The 24053-nt window shown below is 44.8% G+C and overlaps 2 protein-coding genes across 30 annotated transcripts in view; one reads left to right on the top strand and one right to left on the bottom strand.

The window, feature by feature from the left end:
• The window catches only part of HMBOX1 (homeobox containing 1), a 118352-nt gene extending 106420 nt beyond the window's left edge, over nucleotides 1-11932 (bottom strand). For 10 of the 27 annotated variants that reach the window (XM_021541338.4, XM_085574365.1, XM_085574367.1 and 7 more), the window contains exon 1: nucleotides 11516-11839. The gene's annotated coding sequence lies outside the window, so the exon portion shown is untranslated. The other 17 variants (XM_085574366.1, XM_085574360.1, XM_085574368.1 and 14 more) reach the window with 8 other exon arrangements.
• Nucleotides 11933-12081: 149 nt separating this feature from the next.
• INTS9 (integrator complex subunit 9) overlaps nucleotides 12082-24053 on the top strand; it is a 59477-nt gene continuing 47505 nt past the window's right edge. For all 3 annotated transcript variants that reach the window (XR_013339767.2, XM_021541328.3, XM_085574350.1), the window contains exons 1-4: nucleotides 12082-12149; nucleotides 16575-16702; nucleotides 20945-21005; nucleotides 23165-23227. Coding sequence is in view for 2 of the 3 variants with exons in the window: in XM_021541328.3 (XP_021397003.1) it covers nucleotides 12141-12149; nucleotides 16575-16702; nucleotides 20945-21005; nucleotides 23165-23227 (261 nt within the window). In the remaining variant the exon portion in view is untranslated. The remainder of the gene's footprint in view (nucleotides 12150-16574; nucleotides 16703-20944; nucleotides 21006-23164; nucleotides 23228-24053) is intronic.

Below are 24053 nucleotides of genomic sequence, written 5' to 3'. Positions count from 1 at the left end.
GAAATTCCTCCCGATACTGGAAATGTTGGACAAGTAGCAGTGTTGAAACAACAAGCAGAACAGAAGGGTTTAAATCCACCCTCCCTGATTGTCACGTCTCAGTGTGGGCTAAAGGGAGGCAGCTCTCATAGTTTTAAGACTTGCAATATCCCAATTTGGAGAAGGTGCCCACATCTTTTGCTCCAAGCACTGAAGAGCAGTAATTCCTTTAAGGACAATCAGAGGAGATGGCCATGACAACTCCATGGTCACTGGCCTTTTACCTGCCAGCTCACAAGTCAGATACCTCTAAATTAGGAAGGACGTTTATTGAGGGACATTCATTGAGCCTCTCTCTGAGCCATGGACACCTTGGAGTGACTGACACCACCCTGAACATCAACACGTGCTCAGGGCTTAAATCTTCCCCTAAACCTTTCATTTTCCACTAAATCAAAAAAAACCCAAAAACTTCATCCTCTAGCCAGGCAAGGGCCTGAAGAGCAGCATACCTGCATTCCAGTTTCCACCCTGTGTATCCAGACTGTTTATAAAACAATTTTAAAATGCCAGCTTTTATGTATTACGGTTTTATTAATCTTGAATGATACATCATAGGTGCAGGATGCATAAAAGGGTTACAGAAACATGGTTTGCATTTTAAAATGCTTTAGTGAAAACAAATGAATTCTCTTTATTAAATGAATTGAACCTTGCTGTGTCCTCCACGGAAAGATTTCAGTATTAGTGAATCTCCTCCCTCATTGTTCTTTTTTCCACCTTATGTTAGGGGAGGAAAACAAGTATTTCGGCATTTAAAGCTCCCAAATGGTTTCTCAGTTTTGAATTAAATAGGCTGTGGTATACACAGAAATCAAGTAAATATTCTCTATGCACATGCAGAAGAGGCTACTTCTGTCAAAAAAACAGGTTTACTGTTTTGTCAGACTCTGGTTCCATGTGTTCAGCCAAGGACAACCACCACTCCACTGGTTTGACTTGAGATATTGGCAGTAGAAATACAATGCTGAGGTTCTGTTGGAGTCCATTACAAGAACAGAGGCATTATACCAAAAAGCTCAGGCTTTAGAAAAAGGCATTTTTATATTTCAACCTATTTAAAAAGAAAACTTTTTTAAACAAAAAAATCAATTTTGAATTCCGATTATAAACTTAGGTTTAGGTGTAATTACGAAGAGAAGGTAGAGATGTTTCACTGCTGGTTTTATCTGCCAACTTAGCCAGCAATCAGCTTTTATTCTTATCAAAGATATAGATGCATCCATTTGCCATTAAACAGATCTGTTTCCCACTAACTGGACACAGCCTCTAGGCTCCAGATAAGCAGGGAATCTGCCTTCCAGCATCCAGAGTACAGGAATTTTAACACCTTCCTGGAGCAGCATTTAAATGGATCATTAGTGTCAACAAGTACAATCCAAATGGACTGTCCCAAACCTCTCTGGAAGCAGAGAGGTTTTCTGCTTGTTCAGTGTTTAACACCCTGGAGGCCGAGTTCCAGCATTGCTGCCACTTTAATCTTCATTTTAACTATTTTATGAGTCATTTATATGCCAAGGTAACCCACCTAAGCAATCAAATACAATGACCCAAAATAGATCTGGATCCCAGTTTTCCCATTTTACAAGGCTCAGAGGGGAAAGAAGATAATACCTGAACAAGTTCAAAGCCCAAGGTTTTATGAAGGAAGGGGAGAGAGGGAGGGATGATCTTTCCATAGCACTGTAATGCCACAGGAAAGCACCACGTTTAATGTAATCAAGCTCTACATTGCAGCCATATGGAAACAATTTCAGTCAATAAACAACTCCTGCAAGAAGACAGCAGAGGAACAGGAAAATCAGATCCTGATTTAACCGGGAGGCAGGAGAGCTGCTGGCTCAGCTCAGAGGCTGCCATGACATGACATAGCCACGTCCACCAGAACTCCACAGCTTTGGGTCTTCATCACTTGCCTTCCACTTCCACACCTCGGAGTGTAGGAGAACAAACGGCACAGCTTCTTCCAGTTTCCTCCCCAGCCTCCAAGATCCTGTTCCTCAGTGCTCTCCCCTTTCTTCTCTCTTCCCAATCTTTCCTCAAAGCCTATCGCTGTGGCCAGCTTCCCACCCGATAGCCAGAAGGGAAGCAGACATCCCAAACTTTAGATACTCGCCTGACCTCCCTGCAATTTATCTGCCTGGAATTTGCAGGTTTCAAAATAGGGGACTTTCTCAGGGAGCAAATCCTTGAAAACACTCAACTTGAAAAAAAAAAAACACCAAACAATCTAGAACACCACACATTTTACTTCTTCCTGTTAGTGGTATTTAAATGAGGTTTGGCTTCAAGATTCCACGTTATCCAGGATCCTAAAAACCAATGAAAAAATAATGCCTCTCCTGTAGAAGACAACATTCCTGTGCACTGCTGATTACAGCTGCAATACGGAGGGAGTAAAAGCTAAATCAGTTTGGGACAGGAAAAGGGAAATTCAAGGGAAGAGCCAGCAAGCGAAGGCAGCTGCATTTTTAACAAAACGCAAGAAGGCACAGTGCTATGAATAAATCAGAATTTCCTTGAGTGTGACAGAGGAGTGACACCAGTATTTATGAGAATAATGCCCATGAACTGAAGGGTAAATCACGAGTATCTTCAGAAGTAGCCTTGTAAAGGTAGGAAGTTCAGCACTTCCACAATTCCACGGACCTGGCAGCAGATGCACCGCAGTCACCCCAAAAGTGCTGCCCATTTTACCCTTGAGGACATCCAGAAACAAAAAGCCTTGGGATGTTTCTCTTAACAACCAAAGTACAAGACTCAAGGCATTTTAAAAAACAAGCACAGTACCAATAATAAAATTTAAACCCCAGTAGCTTTCTAGTGGAAGGAAAAACCACTGGGAACAGTTTTGTGTTGACTGGGGCAACATGCCTTTGTCACATGAAGCACCTTCTAATTCACCAGCAATAAAAGATGATTCCCAGCAAGTCCATTTGCAGGGGAACGTTTAAATCAGCCTAAAACCCATGCACCAAAGAGGCCTTTCACCCCAGGCCAGGTGGATGTTTCCATTTCACCAATGCTCAGCGAGGGGATGGAGCAAATCTGCAAAGCTCTAAGATGGGTATCCACCCAGGCAAAGAACAGGAAAAGAAAAATCTGTATTTTCCCAGTAAAGAATTACCAGAACAAGGACACTGGTAGTGCCAGTCAGCACGTTTTAATGGCAAATGTCTTGATAAAGGACTAAGTTTGTTCTTTTGAGATTACAAATGTAGTTGAGCACAGTCAAGTACACGCACAGAGCGTACTCTGGTTCTGCTGGAAACCCACATTGGCTGCTTCGTATCCGAGAGCTGTCAGTCAGACACTTCTTAATCTACTTCCTGGGATTGCATCATGCTATTTTTTTTTTGTCACTAAATTTAAGGTCTGATGCAGTTCAACATTTTTATCACTGCAGATAAAAATCTGTGAGTGACACCAGGATGTAGCACAACAGGACATTATTAGGAGGAAAGGACAGCAGGAGAAAGGAGGCTGAAACCTGCCTTAAATTAGCTCAGGAAAGTCAAACCCATCAGAATACAAAGGCTAATTTATAATCTAAAAAATGCAGACTGTGACTACTAAATGGCAGACTTTACTCGAGTAAAGAATGCCAGTGCTGGGGCAGCAAGGCTCATGAACAGGATTTCCCTATGCAAAAGGGCTCCTGGGAACCTTCTCAATGGCCATGCAGCAAAAAGGGCTAAAGGCACCTCGGAATTTGGTATGGATCAGGCACAGGCTGGAGCAGGCACCTTTCTTGGTCTCCACAATGTTAAAAATAAACAGAGACCATGAAGAATCACTGGATGATCTGAGTGCTGGAGAAAATGCCTCAGAGTGAGACTTAAAAGCTCAACTCTGTTTCCTTATCTATCAAGTAACTTGATTACAGAGTGTAAGTACCTTCATGGCAAGAAAGTCCTGGATTCTAAAGGGCTCTAATCTTGTCAGGAAAATCCTAACAAGAACCAGCGGCACAACTTAGACTAATTCAAATTAGAAATCAGCCTCTTATAACTACCAAGAGAAGTGATGAGCCTGAAATTACCAGTGATGGACACTCAGGGCTGGAAAGCTTTCAAATTGTTTTTAGCCAAACATCATTTACTGGTCTCAGTTTCAGAGTAAATGATTAAAATTTAAAAGCCTGTGATACAAAGCATATAAAACATATCAGGGAAGGCAATTTAATTATCTGTTCTCGCCTTAAATTTTATGAATCTCCAATATGTTAACATCACTCAACTTCTGTGGACCAGGAAATTAAAGAGGGAGGAATAAGTTTCAAGTTCAGCAAGTTCCCTCATTTTCAGACTTATCACTAAACAGCACCACTCCACCAAGCAGATGGAGCTCCCATGAAATGCAAACAGGGAATGACCAGCTATGATGTCTGGAAATCACATGTAATGCAATTTACTTGTGCAGACTCTGATCAGCTACTTACTCCTCCCTCCTGGGCCATGGAAAATCAGTATTAGCTCACATAACCAGTTCTCATTCTGGGTAACTACACCTCTGACAAGCAGGGTTATACTCCCAAGAGCAGCAGCACCCATTAACAGCCAGCCAAGAATCTCCACATACTTCTTAAATATAAAAACATCTAAACAGCCCTGAAAGTATTATTTCCATATTCCACACTGGAACAGGGGCAAGTGAAGAAGTTTGCCCTGAGTCATAAAATAAAACGTATGGTAGAGCCTAAAAAGGAAATTCCATTGCCAGGAAGAACTTTTTCAACACTCAAGCACCACTTCCATGTCAGAGCTGCTGCACACCCAGTTGCTCAAACCCTCAAACGCTGCCAGTTAAATCACAAAGAGATTTCTGGTGAAAGCTGACATTGTAATCAGAGAATCTGATCATGGCAGAGAAACTGTCCAAAGTAAAGGTCAGAATAAATATCCAAGCAGGAACAGCGCTTGTATTTGATGAACTAACTAACTGCTTTCTGCTGCCATCAGTAGTACAGTGCCACAGCAAGAACAAAAAGCAGATTCAGTGCTTGCCTCGGAGCTCAGAAGGAACGGGCAGCTCGAAGTGCAGGAAATGACTATATGCTGCACTTCCCAATTGATAGGGCAAGGGCTTATCAGAAGAACAAAACTGGCTGTTCACAAGGCCACTGAAAGAGTAGCCTACACTATTGTTTCAGTGGTAGTTATCCTGCTGCTGAACATACAAATTCTGAGGAAGCAAAGAGAAAAATAAAAAAGGCTTTTTAAATATTAAGTTCAGAAGTGGGGAGACCGATACCAGGAACTCAGGACAAGCAAGATTCAACTGGGGGCAGAGCCAAACATAATTAACAGAATTTTTATGCCTGACTTGTAAATTCCTTCCTTAACCCAACAGCAGTGAATGGGATTCATGTAAATTTCATAAAGCTTAAAAATGTAACTTGTACATATGGAGAACAAAAAAATGCCACCTCTATGCATGAGGCAGGTGTCAAAATTTGTTTCCTCAGGCTAGAAGAAACTCTTCCCTGCAAGCAACACTCCACCCATTGGGCAAGTGGAAAATAGAAGCACTACCTACCAGCATTCCATGGACACACACACGAAGTGGAATCTTTGTCAAGTCATATTACAGAAGTGATTGAGGTGTATTCATGTACAACCTGCTGGAAGGGCTCTGCTTGGTAATGAGTTTCAGACTGGTAATTGCACTGAAACCAAGATGAGATGATGAAGTGAACATTCAGAGTGCAATTCTGTAGGAAAAAGTGAACTGACCTTCCACAGCTCCTGGTTGGCTGCGCAGGAAGATAAAGCAGAGCTCACTCTGTCAGGAGCACTACCAGCAGTTCCCTGTTTTAAGAGCAGACTTTAAGTTCAGACTCTGCCTGCAGCTTTGATTTAGAACTGGGAAAGGGAAACCTCCACGCAGACAGGGAGAATAACCAGTTATATATTATTTTTTTAAATTCTTAATAAAGCACATTGAAACAGCAATTGTTCAACCTGCTGGTGCCTGCATTAACATGGGGCTGAAGCAAAACAAGTAACAGACACGCCTGTGCATTCCTGACATAGATCAGAAGTCCAACACCAGAAAAATCCTATTAAATGAAGCAGAAGAAAAGCTGTACAAGAAAGAAGGGAATCCCTCACAGTCTCGTGAGAAAGTTTGCTTTTCACCTGATGGGAGGTGGAATATAATGGATTTAAAAGCAATAAAAATAACTAAGTAAGGATGAGAAGTGTCGAGCCACCGAAGTCAGTGGGAAATCCTCCCATCACCATAAGAAATAATCTCTGGACTTAGATATTCTTAATGACCACATCAGATGACCAGCAAATAAATTCCTTATAAGGTTACTGTATATCAATACATCACAGATAGAAAGTGCAACAGATGGGGAGGAAACACCTGTGTTGAAGTACTGCTGCCTCAGTCCGTGACCTTACATGAGTCACTCAGCCCTCGTGCCTCAGTTTCTCAATTTGTAAAACACTTATACCCCTGTCAAGCACTTCTAGAGATTTACAAACAGAGGTAAAAAGTATTGTTTTGACATGGAACAGCAAAGGAGGGCAGTGGCTCAGGCAGAACGATCAGTGGGAGCCACTGGAGGCACGCTGCTCTGGGCACCACAGGAGCTGCGGCCATCAATCGATCAACCCTGATTAGGCTGGGCTTTACAACGCTGTAATTGTCACAGCAGTGGCTCTGGGACTGTGACATGAGCCCTGAGCTCGGCGGTGTCACACAGGGAGCCTGCACCAACAGCAAACCTCTGCTAAACCCAACTGCAACAGGAAAGAACAGCGTGACTGTCTGTTGCCTCAACCCAACAGACTTTTTAAGGTTATCAAGGATAAAAGCTTCTCCACGTGCTCATATGAGCACAGGATAACGCTGTGAAAGCACCCAGTTAAGAGGGGAATGATACAATCAAGAGCATGTTTAAAGAAAGGGATATATTCACTTGAAATCTGCAGGCACAACACAAAAATAAATGTGTTTCTCACAGTGACAAGATGAAATTTTCAGTTGGTCAGCGACTACAAAGCTGATTCTCTACTTCTGGCTGTGGACCACATGACAGCCTCAAATACGTAAGAGCATTTTATCTGCCAACTTTCAGTGAAGACCACATAGTTAATAGTTTGCAACCTCCTTTCCCCCAGAAGATCTTCAGAGTTGAGTAATAAAATTCCTCACATGATTTCAATGAGAGGGTTCACTTGTCAGGGGCTGTTTGGAGATAGTATCGTATGTCAGGGAGGTGCTGCTCAGATCAAGTTTTCCAACCTTGTGTTTTCAAGGCTTGACTGAAAATGAAAGAAAAAAAACAAAAAAAACTTCAGGCGATAAAGTTTGAAACTGGAGAAAAGAGAAATAATCTCTAGATGTTATTTTTAAAATGTCAAAGCTAGCCAATTAATGAGGGGAGGAAGAAAAACTGATTAAAGCCCTGACAAACCCTTGAGATCACAGACTGATTGCGAGTTCTGCTGCGGACTCCCTGTAGGAACCTGGGCAAGTTGATCCCTCTACACCTTTGTTTGCCACCTGCGAGAGGAAAAATAGCACTTTCTTTTCATATCCTGTCATTCTTGCTTGCATTGTTCCCCAAATTAAAAGCATTTGTCAAAACACTTATCTTTAGCATTAACCCTGGGAATTGCATTCACAGCTACCACACAACCCGTTTGCATGACTGAGTGCTCAGACACAAACTCTTAGTACACTTTGTTACCCAGCCATCCTAATTTAATACAAATCAGAAGGGAGCTTTAGTCAATACAGGAATATTAGAATGCTAAAATATAGTTTATTACTAATCCTACAAATAAAACCAGCTTTAGGGTTACGAGTTACACTGACCCCCTCCTGGAAAAAAAAATCAAATTCTCCTCATTATGTCCTAAAAATCCTGCTGTAATCACAGTATTGGTCTCACTGCATTGATAACCCACCAGATCATATTATCAGCATAGGTATAATTAAAGCCCAATCCCATGAGGACATGTATGCAGAATCCAATCCCCGCTCTGTTAAAATCAGCATAATGTGAAATAAACTTCAGGGACTTTAGAATCAAAGCTGCATGAAGTTATCGACAGGAGGAACAAAGACATCTGTCTTTTTGCAGTGAGATTCTTAAGCTGACATTATTTTGATTTCAAATTCTAAAACTTTGCAGATGAAAAAGATTTGCTACAGATGCCAATACTGTAGCCTGTCATTCTGTAATGTCCTTAAAAGCTCTGCACAGAAATTGCTGTGAAGTACAAGTTGCTTTCTTTAGATTAAAATGTGCTGCTGTTTCCTGAAAATTCATTTGGTTTCTAACATATACAACCAAATACCTTCCCCAATCCCTTGGTACAAGGAACAGTACAGCTTCCTCCTTTCTCATGGTTCAGTTTCATTAATTTTCCCAATTCTCCACCCAAAGACCCAAATTTCACCCCTGCCCCACTGACACACAACACAAAATGAGCAATCCCAAAAGTGAACGACAGAACAATTCTTGACAGTCACGCTTAAAAAAAATACATTTTATTAAAAAGTAAATTAGTATTAAAAACAAATTTCAGAGCCTCACTCTTCCCAAATCCAGACAGCAATGAAAAAACATACCAAACACTCCCATGAACCTATGGATTCATCACTATAAAGTAAACACTTTATAATAATTTAATTTTCAAAACACTGCACAGCTATCAACTTTTAATATCCCTTTGTAAGAGATCAGTAAGACCCACACAGAAACTGCCTTAAAAATAAGCTCCCTGCAGCTGACAGCAGCTACAGACTCCATGGAATTATCAGAATCACAATGCTAGAGAGATGCATGTTGTCCAGAAAGGTCAATAAACCCACGGAGTTTCTTGACACCGCTCAGTGAAGCAGTTGTAGAGAAAACCAGGCCTCATTCACACAAGATTTTCTCCCAGGTTTCCTTACCCCTCCTTAAAAATCCTGCTGTTTCACCTAGGATAGCATTCCTGTAACCCAGCTGGCAGCCTGCATACCACAACGTCGTCTAGACCTGCTGGGAACAGTGGGATGACACAGGAGTAAAAATGCTGATGCCTGTTCTGGTGCTTGCACTGGTGCTGAGGGAACGAGGGGAGGAAGAACAGGCAGCACGGAGTGAAACACAAGTTCCTTGCTCCCAGCCTCCTTCCCAGGCTCCTCGGGTAATTCTTTCAACCAGACAGAAAAAGTTGTGGCCATCACAGGGCTAAAAGAATAATCCTCACATAAGGGAAAAAACATTCCCAAACCCCAGTTTTCACATACAGAAACAAACCCTGCTCTTTCCCAGACATGCAAATAACAAATGCATCCCTGCACAGACGTTTTCCATCCCTTTCCTCCCTCTCCCCCGTCTCCATCTCAGAGATGTTTTCTTAGCAATTTGGAAGAGAAATGGTAAAAAGGGAGATGCGAAACACAGAAATAAATTAAGTTTGTTCTCTGCTGTTGACGGATTTGGTCTTAGCACGATGGGAGGAAAAAAAATATTAGGAGTGATAAATCCATATATACCTACTCCAAACTACACCCTGCTTCCCAAGGGACACGGTATAATGGTAAATAAGTATAGATGCAGTTCCTACTAATGAGGCAGGGTACAGCAAGGCCAAAGAAAATGCAATCATCTCGGGGAAAAAAAAACTGCACAGGACTCCTCCTTTCCCATCCACGGAGGAAATCAAATGCCAGCTGCACCATCCCAGGAAGGAAGCAGAGCCTGTACCTGATGAGCCCTGCAGAAATGAGCGAGTCATATCACGGGACCAGAGCAGGCACTTCAGGCTTTCACCAGCCCAACAATTGTCTGCAGAGCACAATTCCTAGCTCCGGTATTTTACATGGCATCATTTATACAAATTGCAGGGGTATTTTTCCCCAGTGTTTTAGTTTTTCATTCCCTCTATCTCCACTAGTTAGAAGCAGGGGACGTAAGTAGCGTCTCCCAGATCCGCGTTCCCTGGCCATCACTTTAACGCTTTCCTCCCTACAAAGTTTAAATCTCCCCGGTTTTTTGTTCATAAACGTTTTGTACTTAAAAGCCATCGAATCACACTCCCAGAGTTACCTGAACTGAGACAGACCCGACTCCACAAACATGCTTAAACCTTCATTTCCTCTTCCTTCTTCCTTCCCCACCCCCCAAACAGCATTTTTTTTTTGTCCCTAACACGAAAGAACTGGGGGAAAAAACAGCACGTCCAACCGAGGCTTTTCCAGACCTATCTCAAAGAACAAAATGATTCCGAAGGAGTGCTCTGCAAACATACCAAGAGGCACTCCACCAACTAGGGAAAAAAAAAAAAATGAAAGGAAAAAGAAGAAAGAAAGGAAAGAACCCATCAGACAAAACTGAGGTCGAGGAACTCGGCGGGGTCTGGCTCGGGTGTGTATTCGGCACCTAAACATACTCGCATCTTGTTTTGTTTTAACCCCGAAGCTGAGGCAAACACTCCAGCAGAATTTCCTGCCGCTTCCCCCCGACCGCTCCTGCGGTCAAACCGTGCTGACCCAAAACCATCCCGGACACGGGACACAAAACCATTCACCCGCCACCCCCGTTCCCCACCTCTTCCCAAGAAGTACAAAACAAACAAGCGTCTGACACCCCACCCAAGTTCTCCTCGCACATTTTGGGAATGACTTTCCTCCGGGTGCTCCTCCTCCCCCACCCGTTCCCACGTTAAACTCTCCGGCACACAGACACCTTTCGGGGGTTTCACGCCTTTGCCCTCCCAGAAAACCTCCCGAAGCCTGGGAACGGCAGGGTTTGGGGCACCTCTGAGCCCCGTTCCCCGACCTCCAGCGGCACAAAGCTCCCGAAAAGCAGCCGAAAAGGAGCCCCCGGAGCCCTCGAACAGCCCCAGCCAGGGCAGAGCTCCCCGGCAGAGCGAGGGGGCTCCGTAGCCGGCTCCATCCCCGATCGGAGCCTCCCTCCTTCCCCTGCCGTCCCCGGGGGTCCCCGGGACAGACAGCGCCGGGGGTCGCACCAGCTCACCCCAAAACTCCGCGGCGAGCAACACCCGAACAAACACCCCCAAAACCGCAGCACCCACCCAGGCTGAGGGGGCTCCGCGGCCGCCACTCCGTGCCCCACACCGGGGAGATGGGAGGAATCGGAATAGATATACAAATGGCAGGAGCAGCGAACCCCAAAGGCGCCCTGCCCTCCCGCTGCAGCCTCCTGGGGACACCTTCCTCCTCCTCCTCCTCCTCCCCCGATCCGGGGCACCCGCGGAGCCCCCCAAAAGCCGCGGCTCCAACTCTGCCGCCCGTGCTGAGGGGCTGCCCCTGCCCACCCCTGCCCGCCCCCGGCTGCCCCCCTCACGCACATCCCGCTCTCCGGCTCGGCGCGACTCCCGGCGGTGCGGGCGGAGGGGAGACCCCTTCCCGCTGCCCTGCCTCCCTCCAGCCCACCCACCCGCCCGCCCCCTCCCCTCGCCGCCGCCGCCGCTCCCCCCCCGTATCCCCCCGCGACACTCACCTCTGGGTGCTGCCGGCGCCTCCGCCTCACCATGGACCGGCGGAACTGGGGGGGTCCCCCCGCCCGCCCCCGCCCCAGATTGAGGGGAGATTAACGGGGGGCGCGGAGGGACGAGAACAATAGGGGGGAGGAAATCCCTCAGCCCCCCCACGCCCCCCGAGGACACAGCCCCCTCCCCGCCCGGCGCTCCTCCTGCCGCTCCCTCCTCCTCGCCCGCTCCCTCTCTTTTTTTTTGGGCTTTTTTTTTTTTTTTTTTGGCTCAATCACACCAGACCGACTGTCTTTGTCTGTCTGACAAGCGCCATGTTGATATCAACATCCGAGCCCCCACCTGCTGCAGCTGTGAGACCCTGGGACTTGTAGTTCCCCCCTCCCCAGGGTGACGGGGAGACCCGCGGCGCCGGGACTACAACTCCCAGAGAGCCGCGGGCGCGCGGCGCGCCAATGGGGCGGCGGGGCTGCGCTCGGGGCGGACTACAACTCCCAGCAGGCGTCGGGCGGCCATGACGTTATCTGAGAACGATGGGGAGGCGGGACTACAACTCCCATGATGCCCCGGGGCCGGCGGGGCGGGCGGGCAGGAAGGCGGGCAGGGTTGTCCCGGTAAATAGAACCGGTGGACGCGATGAAGCTGGTGAGTGCCCGGGGCGGGCGGCCATGAGGGCGGGGAGGGGGCTCGGCCTTCCCCCGGCGGCGGGGGGGGCGCTCCCCCGGTCGCCTCCTGGCTGCGCAGTCTCAGCCTCGCCGGGCGTGAGGGGAAACTGAGGCGCTGGAGTGGGGCCTGAGGGAAAAGGTGGGGGAGGAGATGCTGAGGGAGTTGGGGGGACTGAGGGATAAGGGGGTGATAGTGGGGCGGGGAGGGGCTGAGGGAGGGGCGGGGGTCGGCCCTGAGGTGTGGGGGAAGGCGGGGGTCGGCCCTGAGTGGGGAGGGTAAGGGGGGGGGGGGGGCGTTGCCCAAGTTTAAGGTGTTGGATAGGATCAAATCTTAGTAAGAGGAGGAGAAAATGTTTCTCAGCCTTCCCAGCCTTAAACATGAGTCTGGTTCGGAGCTGTCCCCTTGCACGTGTGGCTTCTGCTGGACTCTGCGAGGAACGTGAATAAATGCCTGTGGTTTGTGATGAAGACGTTTTCCATCTGCAGTGTGATAATACAGGGAGGTACTAACGACAACAACAAAAAAAATCAGCCTGGAACAGCTTTGCTAAGGGTGCACCTTGCTTCTGACAGGGGTTTTGGTTCTGATATTACAGTCTTCTGTCAGAATGTACATGACCCATGATATTGGTCTCCTCTCTTGAGCTGTTTCACATTCTTGGAGACCTTGGATTCAGGAGCCGATTTTTTTTCCAGGAAGAATTTCAGTTACACATAATGTGCTGCACTTCTTGGTCTGGAGGTGAAAACCCAAGCAGTTTTCAACATACCTGAGCACAACACTTGATTTATTTAATCTGAAGCGACACCATTACTCAATTTAAGATTGTCTCTTGGTTTTGAGACTGAGCAGTGTGTTATAACAAAGCTTCATAGAAGTAAATGTTCTGGTTTAAGACCTTTAGGAAACCACTCTCCGTGGAAGTGTGTACAATTAATTCCAGAGGCAGGTGGTCAAGGAGTTTGATCCTGCTTAATCTTACCTGTGTGATAAGGATCTGTGCAGGGATGGCTATTACCAGTGGGACAAAAACTGCAAAGTCAAGCACCCCTGGATGTGATTGTAGAGGCTGATAGAATTCAGTGGAAGAAAGCAAACTGGGAAATCTTTATTTAAAGACCCCACTGTAAATGGAGAGCTCTTCTAATGTTGAGAGTCTTGCATAGGGGTAGAGAGGGGAAATACAAACTCTGGAGTCTGTATTGCAACATTTTTAGCATTGTTTTTAAATTCAGGTACTGAGAATTATAAGACAAGGTATTTTACCTTATATTTTTCTGGAGATGTGTCTGAATTTGGGGTTGTGAGGAGACAAGTCCTCTTTTTTATCCTCTCTTTATCCTCTTTTCTCATAGATTTGGGTTGAATTTGGAAGAACAGGGTAGAGGTGAGGGACTAGTGGAATGTTCCCTGTCCATGGCAGAGGGGTTGGGATAAGATGAGCTTCAAGGTCCCTTCTAACCCAAACCATTCTGGGATTCTGATTGCAGATCTGATTCAGAATCTGGTGAAAACCTCAGACTCCCACAAACTCAAATGTGCTTTCACTCAGGCAATCCTCAGTGCTCATTTCCCCCCAGATTTTAAGCTGGCATGTGATACTAATACTGGAGGAATGCACTGCAGGATTTGTTTGCTTCACTTGGAGTTCCAAGCACTGCCTTTAACCTGCACAACTCTGAATGTTTTGGAGCTGCAAGTTTGAGCCACCATCTCTCTGCTCTCCATGAGATGCACATGGAATGGGATGTGTGTGGAGAACCTGCCCCTCCCAGGCCCTGAGCATCTGGAACCAGCCCCTCAACCACTGCCCCACTGCCAAACTTTCATCCAATTTGCAAATCCTGCCAGGAAAGCTGTGAGCTGGGTATATTTATGCCTTTTACGTATTTTGTGTCTTTTTTTAACTTTTGGAGTTAGGAGATGAGGCACCTTTGTGTGTTGGCTGCACCAGCCTTTAGCCATAAGGGAATCAAGCTAGAAGCAAGCAAATCTTGGAATAAAAAACTTGCATTTTAATCCAGTCAGGAATATGAAAGCTCTGGATCTGTTTTAAATAGTAACAAGTATAAACTGTGTGGAAATTATCACATTTATAATGTGTATAGAGACACACATTGTGCAAACACTTCCATTCCTGGATTCCTGATCCAAAAGTCTAACAGGGGTGCAGGCCCAGCAATGTCACTTGTGCAAACAGCTGTATAGAAAATACAAATTGCCTTTTTTATTTTTCTGTCACTGTCTTTGAATCTGGTAGAAAGAATCCATTGACTCCCAGGAATCCATTTGCCTCAGCAGACAGCCACGGAGAGAGATGACTTTAGCTGCTTTTAAAGAAGGAAAAAAGAAAGATTTTCCAGTTAGGTCATAGATGTCAGGGTAGTAATACTACTCATGATTACAAAAAAAGGCAAGAAAATATTTTGCTGATAAAAGTGGTGATATTTCATTGCCTTTTTTAATTACCAATAGTTTAAAAGCTACAAAAATAGAACTTATTTTTCCCTTCATTTCTTTCTATTTACTTCAATTTATAGCTTCATTTGTCAAAGTTCTGGTCTGGTGAGAACTTAATTTCACATGAGAGTGTTACATTTGTGAATAAACCAAGTGAATTCCTCACTCCTTCAGCAGCTTGGCTTTACATATTTTTTTAAACTTTACTAAAAGACAAAATGTAATGTAACTCCTTAATAATTAAGGCTTTGTGAATTTAAAGCAAAACTCTCTGTGATATTTTGAATTTAATATTTGAGGCTTAGTCAGTTTTACTATTTAAATAGAGTTTAAAGCAGGTTTTTGAGGAATGTATGTAAATAGACTTCTTGAGGGTTGTTAATCCAGACAGTTGCAGTCCTGTGTTAACATTATTGTGACCAGAGGTAGAAAATGAAATTATTAATCTCCCTTTTTCCACTTGGTAGAGGGAAGTATAGAACACAAGCTTAAGGGATAAATTACTTAGTCTGTTTTTAGTGCAGTGTACGGCCAAACAAGCGGTATTTTTCATCTTCATTGACAAAAACTTGAAGTTAAAAGCTCCAGTTTGACCACCTGAGCGTGGCTGTGCTGCCAGATGCCCAGACTTGGGAGACCGAAGATGCAAAATCCCTCCTCGGAGCAGAGGAACCCTCCCGCAGAGGTGGCCACGCTCTGCTCAGACATTTGTCTCTAATCCCACATTTTAAAGCCGACCTTTCTGTTCTGCTCTCCCTCAGAGCATTTAAATGTTTGTCACTCCAGACAGGAGGTGGCTGCATCTCAATGATGCTCAAGTGCCCCCTACATCACCTGCTCACCGGCTCATTAAGCTTGCAAAGCCTTTGGGATTTGGATACACAAACCCTTCCATTCAGGTGGAGCTGCCCAGTCCCTCCTGTTTCCTGTTTGTGTTTAGCAGGACAAAAAGCAGGTGAGAACTTGCCCCAGAGCTGCTGCACCTGTGCAGGGGTTGTTGGGGCAGATTTCTTACCAAAATAAATATTGTGTTCCTGCAGGGCTTCTCTGTCTCCCTGTCCACCTCACTCGAGTAATTTTCAAATTTTCTAGCCAAGTTTTCCCAGGGGGCTGAGTTTGTAAGAAGCTGATTTCCTGGGTTTTTGGGGAAATAGGTGATTGCAAGAAAAAAAGATATTCTGCATGTGTCCTAAATCAGAGGCAAGAGCTTTGCCATCCATTCAACCCTTGGGATCAGAAAAACTGTCTGAAGAAAATCTGCTCCTTAATACCCTGACATGGGGAAATCTCAGTGAACACACACAGCTGTGGGACACAGATTCATGGGAATTTATATTTTATTTAGGTGTGTAAGGAACTGTGTTTAAAAACAAGGGGGGAAAGGCAGTTTATGAACTGTTCACAGAATCACTGAGGTTGACAAAGACCTCCAAGATTGAGTCCAGCCTGTAAGTGACCCCACCTTGTCACTGAGTGCCACATCCGGTCATTCCTTGGACACCTCCAGGGATGGGGGTCTCCAAAACTCCCTGGGCAGCCCCTTCTTCCTTTCCATGAAGAAATTCCTCCTGATGTCCAACCTGAACCTTCCCTGGCACAATTTGAGGCAGTTTCCTCTCATCCTGTCCCTGTTCCCTGGGAGCAGAGCCCGACCCTCCCAGCTGCCCCCTCCTGTCAGGGCTTGTGCAGAGCCACAAGGTCCCACCTGATCCTCCTCTCCTCCAGGCTGAGCCCCTTCCCAGCTCCCTCAGCCTCTCCTGGTGCTCCAGACCCTTCCCCAGCTCCGTTCCCTTCCCTGGACACGCTCCAGCCTCTCAATGTCCTTGCAGTGAGGAGCCCAGAGCTGGACACAGGATTCAAGGTGTGGCTTCACCAGTGCCCAGCACACAGGGAAGGGTCATGTTCTGAAAGGTCCTGAGTAACTCCTCCTCATTCTTCTTCCAGTACTGCCTGTCAGGGCATCCAACCTTGCCATGCAATGTGCTCAAGTTCAAATCCACCACCATCATGCTGGACTGTGGGCTGGATATGACGTCTACCCTCAATTTCCTCCCGCTGCCTCTGGTCCAGAGGTGAGTTCTGTGGCCTGTCAGCACTTAGTCTGCATCTTCTTGGGTTGCAGTTGGAGTGCTGTGCCTGAAATGGTGTATTGGAAGGAGGGAGGGAATGGGTACAAATGAACAGCATCATCTGATATCATAAATAGACTTTGTTCACTTAAAAATTCTCTTTATCAAAATAACGTCCTTTGGCTCAGTAGACGGAAGACATTTTATGGATTTATTGATTGGTTTTTCTAGATAATTTATTCTAAGCTTCAGTAAAGTATTGCTGCAACTGCTCAGCACAAGTGAGGTCACATATCTGTCATCTTTCTGGCTTCTTCATGCAAGATGAGATAAATGGGTAACTGAGATGGAGCGCGTGGAGCCCAGCAAGTCCTGTTTAACCACCATCTTCTCAGGCTGTTCTTCAGAGCATGGACTAATGCAAAGAAAAATAGCACTTAGCAGCCCTTGTTAGTTGCCTACATGGCATAATTGTTCCCTTTTAAAAGTTAAATAAATAAAAGGGCAGTGCTGCTGAGCCTGGGAGGAACAGCAGGGAAACAGAAATAGAATCTAGACCAGAATCCTGAGATCTCCTTTCTGTGCCCTGCTATGAAGTTGTATTTCCCCAGGTTTTTAGACTAATTTGGCTAGTAAGTTAGGGTGACATGTTTTGTGTAAATGGAATAAATGACAAAAATTAGCAGTTGGAAAGGTGGGAATGAGTCACTCGCAGTGATGGGAAGGAGCAGGAGTTTTCTCAAAAGCCGTTTAGTAACTTTGATCCACAAGGAAATAAGTGAGGAACATTCTGGATACAGGGAAGTCTTGATTGAGAGAGGGGGAAAATACGATTGGAAAAGGGAGTTTCCTAAGTGACTTAGTGAGGTTAAAGCAGGTTGTCCAGCACTTCCTATGATTTTTTATTTTTTGGAAAGTAGAGGAAAGGAATAGACAATGTGTGCATTGTTCTGCAAGAATGTGGAGTTCAGGATCTGCTGTAGAGAGGCAACAGATGCCCTCAGAGGGATCAGTGTGAAAGTTAATTTTTGTCCCATTCCACAGTGCAACTGGTCACTTCACCAAGTGGTGCAGTAATAGATTTTGAACAGATCCAGCAAATTTTGGAAATTCAGGTACAGACAGAATTGCCTTGCATTTGCTTTCTTCCACCCCCCCCCCCAAAGAAAAAGGAAATTGAGAGAGGAAGAAGTAGCAAAATGAGGTGATCGAACAAAGGCTTAAGAGGTTCTTTAGAGCAGCAGGAATCAGCTTTCCCCTGGGATGTGGCAGCTTTGTCTGCTGATAGCAGACCCTGGGAATGAACAGCCAAATTGCAGGTCACAACCTGGAATTCCCCAAGCACTTCCAGAATGTCGGCACTAAAATGACTCAAACTCAATAAGAGAGGATGTCAGATTTGACCCCTGATGGCCCAGTGGAATCGGAGCAAACATTTGGATTTAAATCCAATCAATCTTGTCGGTGAGGTGACTGAACACCCCTTAGAGCAAGGATTGGCCCTAGTACATGGACTTGGGCAAGTAATTGATCTCCTCTGCAAACCAGGTGTCCTGCAGAGAGTTGTGGAAATAAGTCAGAAATGTGAGGAGGAATGTGGCTGCCACTGCAAAGTCCTTATCTCTGTACTACTCATAGTTGTACCACTAGAGATGAGGAGTCCATTACCATGATGTCCAAACACCTCTGAAATTCAAATGTGTGTTATCAACATAACATGGAATGACAGAGAGCTGACATTGTCATCAGATGCCAGGTAAGGTGACAGGAAGGACTGACTGCCTGAGGGATTTGAACACAGACCTGTCAGATCTGGTGTTCTCTCCAGCTGTATCCTCTCAGAACCAGATGTGCTTACTGGAGATGGATGTGAGTGAGACCTTAACCCAGGAGCAGCCATGCTTCTCTCTGCTGTCTTTAGCCAGATATTCCAGCAGGATTCATGAACCCTTTGGATTCTGCAAATCTCAGCATGTGGTCTGCAAAGCTGCCCAAATGTGTGATATTACAGAGGATCTTTGCTACACAGCTCAATCCTGTGTCGTACCTGGCATGGGACCCTCCTTGAGCAAATATTTTGAGAGCCTGTGCTCTAATCTATAAGAGAGGAAAGTGCTGCAGTGTTTGTGACATTAAAGGGACTGGGCATTTTTTAGAGTTCTTTGCTCTTCAAAGAAATGCCAGTGCAAAGGTATTTAGATTCCCCCTTGCCCTGGAAATGGCATTCCTTGTTCTCACCAGCCCATGGAGCACGTGCAGAGCACCTGCAGCTGCCCAGCTCTTTATGCTCCCATACTTTAAAGGAGGTTTGTCAACTGGAGTTTTCTCCCCTGTACCAAAGTCAAATGCAAAACGGTAAAATGAACATGTGGGAAGCTCTTAACCTTTCCTGTCTAGCCATGACACACTTGCTCACATTATTTATGGGACAGTTCCAGCTATTTTGGATTAATCAATCACTCTATTACAATGTCAAAGCGATGTCAGGAGGAGCTGTGTTGCTTCTTGGCTTCAAGGCAAAGAGTCCTTTCTGTCCTGTGTTGCTTGTTCTGCTTTCAGCCACACACAGGACACACCTGCTCATTTTGCCTCCCCTGACTCTTCACTCCTCAGTGGATGCCAGTTAAGTACAAGCTTAGTGTTCTTTCATCATGAATAAAGCAAAACTCTTGCAAGGTTAAATTATGGGGAGTAGGACAAGTAAAGTTTATTCTGCTCTGCCTCATGCTGCTGAAACCATACATGAATGCAGGGATTTGCAAGGCACAAGCCACTGACCTGTGCTGGTGTTGAGACATTGAACTGCAGCCCTCCAGGTGGCCCTTCTAGCCAAGGTTCCTGTCTTATCTTCCTGTATCTGTCAGAGTTTTTGCATATCAAAGTGGTTTGTTCTTGCTTTTTCCATGACTCTTTTAGACTGACTGCACCAATTCTACTCAACCCCCTCAGTTTCCAAATTACTGCTCCTAAGTTGTGCTTTTGAGCAATCCACTGGGCAGTACTTTTAGTCACTTCATCTTTTCTATCATCAGACTTCTTCAGCCTTGCTCTTTATCCTCAGAAGGGAATTGCCCTTCTTCTGGCACTGCTCCTCCATGACAGATCCTTCTGCTGTCATCTCTTACCTTCTGTCTTCACTCCTTGACTCTTGGATTTCCCCTTTTTCCCTCCTTGTGACTTACTGGGGTGTCAGAATTTGTTCTTTTATATTGCTGTTAGTCTGAACACAGCATTCCTATGAGCCCTTGGATCACTTCCTATTTTCAAGATGTTGAATTTGAAAGTGCTTTTAGGATATAAACATGCCTGTCTGTAGAGCTTAGTGCGCAGCACTTGCAAAGTGCATTGCAACCAGGCTCTGTATCCAAATCTGAAGTTCTTACAGGGTTTGGTTTCAGGTGAGTTCAGTTCTCTCGTTTATTCATTTTTTTTTTATTTGTGTAAATAAACTTCAGTCTGGGCAGAGAGTGTGTTTAGAGCTAAGCTGTAGACTCATACAAAAATCAGATGCCACTGTGAAATACAATAAGTCTTTCAGTTACAATAGCAAGAAATGCTGCAGCCATTACTGCTGCAAACTCAGAATTACAATCTCTACCTATTAAATTTCTTTTTCTTTGTTTGAAACAATGAAAAAAGGGGCTCTGCTATTGCTTAAGAACCTGCAGTTCACAGCAAAGCCTCCTTGCCCCTGTATCCTGTGCAGCTCTTGGTGTGGGTCTTCAGGGTGACTCTCAGGCACGAAACCATGGTTTATGTGTATATAAAATCCCAACCTGTGTCTATAAATGACTTAGTCCAGAGCATCAGTCTTTCCCTGCTACTGCTGATGGGAATATTTGTCTGCTGTCCTCTGTCCCAGAACAGTTTTATGGTGCTTTTGTGTTGTTTCGAGCACAGAATTTGTTGTTGCCCTAACTTCTGTTTATTCATCCACTTTCGCCACAGGGAACTCAGCAGCACTGAGCCTTTTTAAAATCCTCACCATAAATGACTTAAAAACTCCCTGCCTGCCTTGTCCTCTGATTTATTTTTACTTATAAGTGTCATAATCATGATTTGTAAAAGTCATTTTGGTGAACACTTAACCACAGTGAAACTGTCTGTCTGTTTTATTGGGACTGTTACTTTCCTGAGACAGGAATGGTGTTCTCTGCCTGTATGACACCAAGTAGAAGGTCTGTGCTTAGCCACTGATAATAATACAGTTCATATTGAAATAATTTTTCTTCTTTCTTTCCGCAGCCCCAGGCTGTCCAAACTTCCTGGTTGGGTTTTGAAAGATGGAAGCATGTTTCTGGACAAGGTACTGGAGTGATGCTTGGAATTTTCTTGCCATGCAAAAAGCCACCTGACAGGTTGAGAGTTGGTGCTACAAGGAGCAGCGTTCCACGCTGACTCATCCCAAAGGTTTCTCTGTGTTCCTCTACCAGCCACAATGTCCTTGCAGAGCAGAACATTTTGAAACAAAATGCTAATAGCAACTCTCAGGCTTCAGAGGTAGCCTAGATTATAAAAAAATCCGCTTAAAATGCACAAGTTGTCAGTGTGAATATTTTTGTATTTCATGGAGCTCCATAAATAATAGTACTTCGCCTTCTTAGAGTGCCTTTTATTCCACAGTCTCACTTTTCTGACACTGAGGCTTCAGAGCATGCCTATAAATGAGGTTGGTTTCATACCCTTTTTCAGGCAGAACTATGAGGAAGGCAATGGTTTGCCTATGGGAGGTCTCTCAGAGAGGAAAAGCATGGCTTTGGCCTCTGAAATCAACGTGTGTTCTCCTGCTGGACATAGCAGGGAGGATATTATCTCCAGCCTCCTGATTCTAAGACACACAGAACTTCCTCAGCAACATGAGAGACACAGAATTGCTCTTTTTTCCCCCCTCTTTTCATTGCAGTTTTGGAGGCAGAATCTATCTGAGGCTTCAACCAAAACTTGGCACTGCAGCAGCCAGCTTGATCTGCCGTAGGGGAACAATGAACACAAAAATATGTCAGATGTTGGTAAAATAGGCAGATACATTTCAAATGTGGGCAGCATAGGTACCAGTGGAGAAAATGCTTAATAGACTGTTCTCTGACTATGGGAACATTAAAGCAAACAGTGATAATAGTTGCTTTTGTAGGGGACTTTGAGGTGGACAAAATGGATTGATCTGATTTTTACAGACAAGGGAGCTGAAGATCATAGATTAAAGACCCGATTTTTCTTCTCATTGGAGACAAAAGAAACTGTGCAGGCAGCATTTCTCTTGGTAAAATAGTAACGGCTCTATTCAGAACACTTGCTAACTGGCAGTTGCAGGGCTGCAGAGGCTCAGAAATGGAGTTGCTCAGTTTGAATTCCCTGGAATTTGTGTCTCCTAAACCCCAGCTTTGGTGTCAGAACTTTGGGCTCCAAAGAATGGACAGACTGTCACTGTAGTTTTATTTGGAATATATTTAAATTTCTGGGATGCTGCTGCTGCAGTGTGTGTTCAGGAGAAACCTCCAGACTCACACACTGGCAATGGGAATTGTGCTAAAAATTCAAAGGCAGCATCTCTTAACTTCACCTTGACCATTGTAAGTGCTTGGAATGGTAAATTCTTTGACCCATGCTGGAAAAAGGCAAGAGAAGGAGTCAAAGGGGGGTGTTTTATCATGTGAAGTGGACATTCCTGTTACAGCACTCAGTTTTAAAACTTCAGTCCTGGAGAGGCACTGAAATGTGCTGTGATCTACTTTTAATCATTTTGAACTCCCTTGAGATGAGGTTAGGAGACTTCTGCCACTAGATGTAATTGCTCATTTGTTATTAGTTGGCAGGTGCACTGTAATTATTAAAAATTGGATTCAATCTTTAATTCTGTCAGTCTGAAGCTGGCTGAGACCACTTGCTTGGGACAGGAGAGAAGGCAGGGTGGGTGGTAGGGAACCTGTGAGTTGTACTATGAGTAAAATTGGAAATGTTTTTGTTCCACTCTGAAGAATGTGACTTTTCATGTGACAAAAGTTTTTTATTCCAGCCTTGAAAAAGAGGAAGAAAATTTGGGATAGAGTTTAACAAAATGTGCCATGTGGAAATTAGATCCCCAAAAGTTGTTTTATCAAATACTCTGAGACAGGGGCTATAAATTGTATTTAGTTCTAGTAAGGCAGAAGAGGTTGGATGTTATTTAGAACCAAACTTGCCTTCCTGGTCATTACCAGGGCTCTTTCTTTACCTACCAGAGTGCTCTCTCTGTCCTTCCCTAGGAGGATTTGATCCCTTCAGGTACCAAGCAGCCTCATCTGGCATGGAAGCAATTTCAGCACATCTGCCTGCACCAAATTGTGTCTAGAAGGGGGATAAATGTCCTGTATAATGGGCTGGAAATTACCTGTGATAAAGAAAGTGTCTGGAAAATCCAAAATGCACTGCCTTGGATAACTCTGTGTTGTATTTTTGTGTCTCTTCTGTTGGTGTGTTTTTTTATAGGAGCTGAAGGAGTGCTCTGGCCACGTGTTTGTAGACTCTGTGCCTGAGTTCTGCTTGCCAGAGGTGAGCTTGTTCAAAGCCTTACTGAAAAATCTGACTTCATTCAATCACATGTGATAAACCTGTTATTATTATTATTATTATTATTATTATTATTATTATTATTATTACTACCAGGTTCCTGCTAATTTGTTAATGCTCCGTAAATAATACTGGTAAAACTCTGTTGTTAAGGTGCTTTCAGGATCTATGGCATTGGAAAAAGGATGGAAGCAACCCTTTTCAGCCGTGGTTTTGGGAGACATGGAAGGTCTCCTTGAGCAAATACCTGACACATGAATAAGACTGAACTGTCCCTTTTTGTGGCTTTGCAAAGACAACCAGATTGAGCTGGGCTGACAGGATCCATGTGCTGATCTAGATGAGGGCAGGGCATGAAGGTGAGGAAAGCTGCTTGTCTCTAACCACAGATGCAGGACGTGCCACTGGAGCTCCCTAGGGAGCCAGCTGTGGTTAAGCCAGGTTGGATTCTGCTGGCTGCACTTCTGCCAGCAGCACTTTCAGGTTAAAAACTTTTACAGCCTCTTTGAGGGAAGAGCTGGGCCTTCATATCCGCAGGCATGGCTGCAAGTGGCTGCTCAAGCTGGTTTTAGTGGAATTTCTGGATTTAGAAAAAGCAAGACCATTGAAGATGTTTGGATTATCTAGAATCACCCAGTGGATATGGAGAGTGCTGTAGCAGAAATAAAGATATAAAAAGCTGAGTAGAGAGAGGTGGGGATGAATGATGGAGAGTAGCATGGGAATAGTATCCCTTTCCTCAGTGTTTTCAGAATGTGATAACATCTGTTCTTTCATTTCATGGTGGGATGTTTTCTCTGTCTTTCAA

The sequence above is a fragment of the Lonchura striata genome, chromosome 3 (assembly GCF_050655825.1).
Source record: "Lonchura striata isolate lonStrDom1 chromosome 3, ASM5065582v1, whole genome shotgun sequence".
NCBI classification, from domain to species: Eukaryota; Metazoa; Chordata; class Aves; order Passeriformes; family Estrildidae; genus Lonchura; species Lonchura striata.
This window is presented reverse-complemented; position numbering and strand designations above follow the sequence as displayed.